This window comes from Fusarium verticillioides, chromosome 6, assembly GCF_000149555.1.
Source record: "Fusarium verticillioides 7600 chromosome 6, whole genome shotgun sequence".
In the NCBI taxonomy this organism is placed as follows: Eukaryota; Fungi; Ascomycota; class Sordariomycetes; order Hypocreales; family Nectriaceae; genus Fusarium; species Fusarium verticillioides.
Genome location: NC_031680.1, coordinates 34,797 through 39,965, shown reverse-complemented (window position 1 = coordinate 39,965; position 5,169 = coordinate 34,797). Strand labels below are relative to the sequence as shown.

The 5,169-nt window shown below is 48.6% G+C and overlaps 4 protein-coding genes across 4 annotated transcripts; all 4 read right to left on the bottom strand.

The window, feature by feature from the left end:
* Positions 1 to 21: 21 nt before the first annotated feature.
* On the bottom strand, positions 22 to 1,027 carry FVEG_17488 (hypothetical protein; the record flags this gene model as incomplete). Its single annotated transcript, XM_018906741.1, has 3 exons — positions 22 to 592; positions 646 to 833; positions 881 to 1,027. The coding sequence occupies 3 exons, from the start codon at positions 1,025 to 1,027 to the stop codon at positions 22 to 24; spliced, it is 906 nt and encodes a 301-aa protein (XP_018761474.1).
* Positions 1,028 to 1,281: 254 nt separating this feature from the next.
* Positions 1,282 to 2,160, bottom strand: FVEG_17489 (hypothetical protein; the record flags this gene model as incomplete). Its single annotated transcript, XM_018906742.1, has 4 exons — positions 1,282 to 1,540; positions 1,602 to 1,685; positions 1,737 to 2,043; positions 2,091 to 2,160. 4 exons carry the CDS (start codon positions 2,158 to 2,160, stop codon positions 1,282 to 1,284), a joined length of 720 nt encoding a protein of 239 aa, XP_018761475.1.
* A 138-nt stretch (positions 2,161 to 2,298) lies between these two features.
* On the bottom strand, positions 2,299 to 3,587 carry FVEG_17490 (hypothetical protein; the record flags this gene model as incomplete). Its single annotated transcript, XM_018906743.1, has 2 exons — positions 2,299 to 3,302; positions 3,362 to 3,587. The coding sequence occupies 2 exons, from the start codon at positions 3,585 to 3,587 to the stop codon at positions 2,299 to 2,301; spliced, it is 1,230 nt and encodes a 409-aa protein (XP_018761476.1).
* Positions 3,588 to 3,867: 280 nt separating this feature from the next.
* FVEG_13312 (hypothetical protein) lies at positions 3,868 to 5,168 on the bottom strand. The gene is made up of 2 exons (XM_018902682.1): positions 4,715 to 5,168; positions 3,868 to 4,647 (listed from the first exon to the last, which is right to left on the bottom strand). The coding sequence occupies exons 1-2, from the start codon at positions 5,140 to 5,142 to the stop codon at positions 4,086 to 4,088; spliced, it is 990 nt and encodes a 329-aa protein (XP_018761477.1). The 5' UTR covers positions 5,143 to 5,168; the 3' UTR covers positions 3,868 to 4,085.
* Position 5,169: the final 1 nt, after the last annotated feature.

Genomic DNA, 5,169 nt, shown 5'->3' with positions numbered 1-5,169 from the left:
ATTGTCCCGGAGGCCACGGCATCATAGAGGTCCATTGAGCGGGGGACGAGATCCAACATAGACAGCTCGAGCAAGGTCGTCCTTATTAAATCCATTCCACAGCTTTTTGAATGACTCAAGAGATTTGTTGGTTTTGGTCGGGAAAAACCGTGACCAATTGAATCTGGATAGGTCGTCGCCTTGCATAACCTTGCGAAATATGCCCTCGCGCAGAGGTGCAAGTTTAGCAAGAGTGTCTTCCATTTCCTTTGATAAACTTCCGTAGAGCACGTCAGCGATGATCCAAAAAGGGAGCATCTTCAGGTCGGCTGCTGGATCGATGAATCCGTTGGCCAAGTTCTCGCCGGCTCCAAGGGTCTTGAAGTGGCGTACAGTTCGCCTCTGGATGGTTTCCAAGTATTTAGGTACCATGCTTCGTACGAATGCAACTTCTGAGACCTCTCTGACCCGTTTCCATTCATCCTGGCTCACGAGACCAACGCATTTTCCGAGTAGCTGCCCCAGTAAATACCCGGAGTTATTATTGACTGCTTTGATGTGTCTGTCTGAATCTTTGAAGACTTGCTGAACGTCTTCAGGCCTTGTCAGAACACTATGCTAGATTAGGCGGAAACGAAACGATACTGTGCTGTTGGGCTCACGTACACTTCAGGATTTGGACCTGACCATATACGGTAGATGGGCCCATACTCTGACTCCCATTTAACACTGTTTCCTTTGCCGTGGAGAAACTTGGCCGCGTCCCCTTGGCCACCGGGGAAACAGTATCTGTTTGAGGGAAAGGGTCTCCCGGCCCCAACATCACGGACTTGATGAAGTCTGGATAAGAAGGCCTGTATAAAGTAAGCAATTGTCGTGAAGAATGATCGGTTTAGCACACATCAATAATCGTTGACAGCAACCAGTTCACGGGTCGGATAAGTAGCCTCAAACCAAGGAACAACAAAATGAGAAATGGGCCTATCAACGGGTTCCAAGTTACCGTGGCTAAGTCATGAAATGCGTGGGTCATGGGAACGTTGACCATTTTTGTGACTGGGATTGGATTGGACTGGATTGAATGTGATCGTTGGGTGGTCAGGTAATATTGGCAGTGATGAATGAATATCTAAACTTTGGCCACCTTGGGAGCTGGAAGTCCCTTGCCCAATGAGCGCTTGGTAGCGGGTGGCAGGGATATTTCGGTGGCCGTTGCTACCTTTTCGGCCCATACCATCGGCCACCAAGATTCAACTAACTACCTCTATTATCATAGATTCAAGTCTTAGACCAGACGCAATATTAGTCGTGGCCGAATCGTGGCGCTCTCTCCAAAACGTCCTTCACAGCTGGCCGGTCCAACATTCTTTGAGCCCACTCGTCAACCGCTGGCCAATCCTTTATGTCTACACCAAACAGATTAAACATCCAAGGCATGGCAAAGGGAAGATAAGACAAGTCTGCCAACGTGGGACGGTCCTTTAATGCAATGTATTTCTGCCCTGGTTCTGTCAGGCGTTTGTTGAGGATATCCCATTGCTTAGTTGTATTCTGATGTAGTCTGTAGTTGGGGAGTTAGTTACTATACTCACAAGTAAAGACCACCGTTTTCAACGACTCACTTCTCGATTGTTCTTGGAAGCTGGACTGGCTCCTGTCGGTTCGGGTAGCCTTTTAGAAAATAGAGCCAATACTTTGCCGTAGCCCTAGACCGTCAATATCCATCTTCACGTCGGTAACATCCCCAATCGGCTTACCCCAGTCCAGCGGTCTGATAGGCCGTCCATGAAAGCACAGCTCCTTTCTCGGCCGCTGTTTTTCCTGCCCACTCTCCATTATTATCCGATCGGTCCGCAAGATACTGGAGACAGGCAGTGCCTTCGAAAACAATGACATCTTGTCCAGTTTCTGGATCGCGGTCCTTCAGAGATGGGACGTATCGCTCTGGATGGATCTTGTAGAACCATTCGTCCTTGGTATCGATGATGGAAAGGACATATGGAGCTTTGAGCTCTTCGGCGAGAATAATAGGTTTGATGTAGTTGATGTACGATGTTGCATCAGCTACTCAATTAGTTTCGAGGTCTGGGATGTCAACATTTGAGCTATACCTTTGATAATGTAGAGGATCACCCTGCCATCGGCATCAAGGTCTCCTTTGACTATTTCACCACTCACCATGATGGTTCTTGAAATTTGATAGTATTTCCGAATCAGTGCTGTTTGAAGTTTATGTCTGTATCTAGAATGGAATAAATAGCTAATTGTCAAGAACAGCGGACCGAACATCATATCGGCATTTCATCTCTAAAGATACCTTTATGGCCTCAAATCAATAGCCTGTACCCAAGCATTCCTTAACGGCCAGACCCTCTCGGTCCGCCACCCAGCCCTTTCAGCTAATTCATTCCATTTAGCTTCTGTCCGTTCCTGGCCATTGACAGTCATCATCATGTTGATGTCTCCGTACACCGAAAGCCTACCACTTCGGGTGTCGGACAAGACGGACTCCAATACTATCAAGCGGCTCGATTCGGTCACAATGATGGCCTCCCGAATGTTGTTTAGAATCTTGACAACCTTGTCATCATCCCAGTCATGGAGGCACCACTTCATTGTGTAAACCTCATACTTGGGCACTGCTTCTAAAAAGTCCCCAGATATGAGATTATCGCGAGGTACTCGGCTTTCCAGGTCTTCAAAATGACCACCTTTAGTGAAGAATGGACTGATGTGATCTATCACCGCCGGCCGGTCAAATAGAGCTCCCGACATCCCGGGGTTAGCTCGTAGGAGCGAAGCTAGTAGAGCTCCACTGCCTCCTCCGATATCCATGACAGTTTTATCTCCAATCTCATGCCAAGGATAATCTGCCAGAATTCCAGGGGCCATCGCCTTGGCACCCCCTCCAAGGGTCTTGTGTAGTTGCGGGATCCAGCCTTGGCTTTCAAAATAAGCAAACATATCCAAGTCAGTATCGAAGTTGACTTGTGCGGCGCATCGAGTAGAGCCTGCACGAACAGCTTCCGGGATGCCTCTTGCGATATCGAAAAATTGATTGCCGTACAGAGTCACCCAATGATGCCACTGAGTTGCATGATCCTTGAGTAGGAGTCTGGATACATGGTTCAAACCATATTTCTCCGTTGCAGGTTCATAAGACAAGACCCCCTTGGTGTAGAGAGGACGAAGGATTTGGCTGAGCCTAAGTGGCGTTGCATCGGTCGCCGTAGCCAACTGCTCCAATGTCTTTGAACCGTCGGCGAGATTACCAAAAACATCTAGATCTACCGCTGCAACGAGACATTTGGTATCAGTGTATCCTATATATCTGGTTAGTCAATAAATAACCGAATAACGGATAAGTTGGGGGGTAGGTTACCAAAGAAATGGTCGGCGAGGATGAGGTGGGCCGGTTCTAATATTGATTGCATTTCTCCCAGCTTATCCACTACCGAGGTAGCACGCTTTAAGACCTCCTTATCTGGCAAAGTCTCGTTATTGTGCAACAGCTCTTGCAATTCTTCCTTGACCGCATCGTTAGTCAGCACCGAGAGTAACGCTGTCAATGATGCCTCGAGCTGGACAAGGGTTTGGAAAAGCGACATCGTGAGTTCAGAATGATGACAAAATAATTGTATTACTTCAGTGAGAGGCTAGCACTCATACCGTTGTGTACAGATTAGCATTTCAGGTTTACTAGTGGTATATATACTTACGTGACTAACTGGTAATTGGTTGGAGGGAGACACAGAGCTCTATGCAGGATGGCCGGCGTGGTCTTCTCGGTCCGTGTTACAGATCCTCGGAGTAGCAAGAATATGTCGGCATTCAGCTTCGCAGAAATTACATGATACAAGTGCATACACAGGCTATCCGTTCATTTCTTAGGTGTCTCTCGGTGCAATTTATAGCAAGAGTGACTGCATAAGCAGATAACTGGTTTATTAGTTTATTAGACTGGGGTCCACCAAAGGCAGGATGCCGTCAGGTAGGCAAAGTTTCAGGTACAGTTCTGCCAACCAATACAAGAGAATGCCTTGAGATGATAGAAATCTACCCAATTTATGAGAAATAGCACCGTGTTCATGTGAATACATGTCCCATCAAGCCAGCTCGGCACCAAGTTGAGCGGCCGCCGCACCAGCCGCCAAGCAACCCATACCAATTGCCTGGGACACCGCTTTCATCATGGTAGCACAGTCTCCGACCGCGAAAACTCCCTTGACCTGAGTCTCAAACATCTGGCCTTCCGTCTTGATATCGCCGGTCGGTGTAAGTTCAAGCCCTAGCTGCTCGGCAAAAGGCCCATTAATCTGCCCCATCGGCCCGTGGGCCAAAAATCCCTCAACCACCTCAGAGCCATCCTCGAACTTGATCACAATATCCGAGCTGCCCTCAGACTTCATTGACAGACCCACGATTTTGCGATTGTCTATTGTGATGCGACTCTTGGCCCCGGCTGTACCAGTGGCTGTGAGGTCGGACTTAATCTGCTCGCCCAGACCGTTTGCTCCATTGGTATAGATTACGGCTTTATCAGCGAGCCGTAGGACCATGCGAGCAAGATGGAGTGCCATAGGCGAGCTGCCACTGAAGTTCATACCCAGGACACCAGCAGATGGCTTGCCTCGATCCTCATACCCATGGCAGAAGAGGCAGTGAAAGCTGATGGCATTAGTGACACTGTGACCCTATAGTTCCATCTTGGGGTCAAAGAAACTTAGACACTCACATTCCTTTGGCCCAGCACTCAGGGTAACCGGGAATATCAGGGAAAAGATCCTTCCATCCTGTAGCCAGGAACAGCTTTTTGCCTGTCCAAGTAATGCCATCCGCATCGACAAGCTCAAAACCAGAATCGGTTTTCCTGGCAACGTCTACCTGCTTGTCTACAAACTGGACTAGGTCCGCATAACGGTCTGAGAGGTCTTGACGAGCCTTGGAACGAAACTCGGCTGGTGGCTTGTGATCCCACGCAGCCAAGTTATGCAGGTGATTAGATAGGGCATTGCGGTAAACTCCAGAGTCGAAGACGGCTACTTTGTACACCTGGCGCACTAGGCCGGTTGCTACCGAGAGTCCAGCTGGGCCGCCCCCTATAACAAGGGCGTCAAAGGTGGCATTTGCGGTCGACATAGCAAGAAGAATATGAGAGCGCATGTATTAGCCTGGGTAAACAAATCGTTG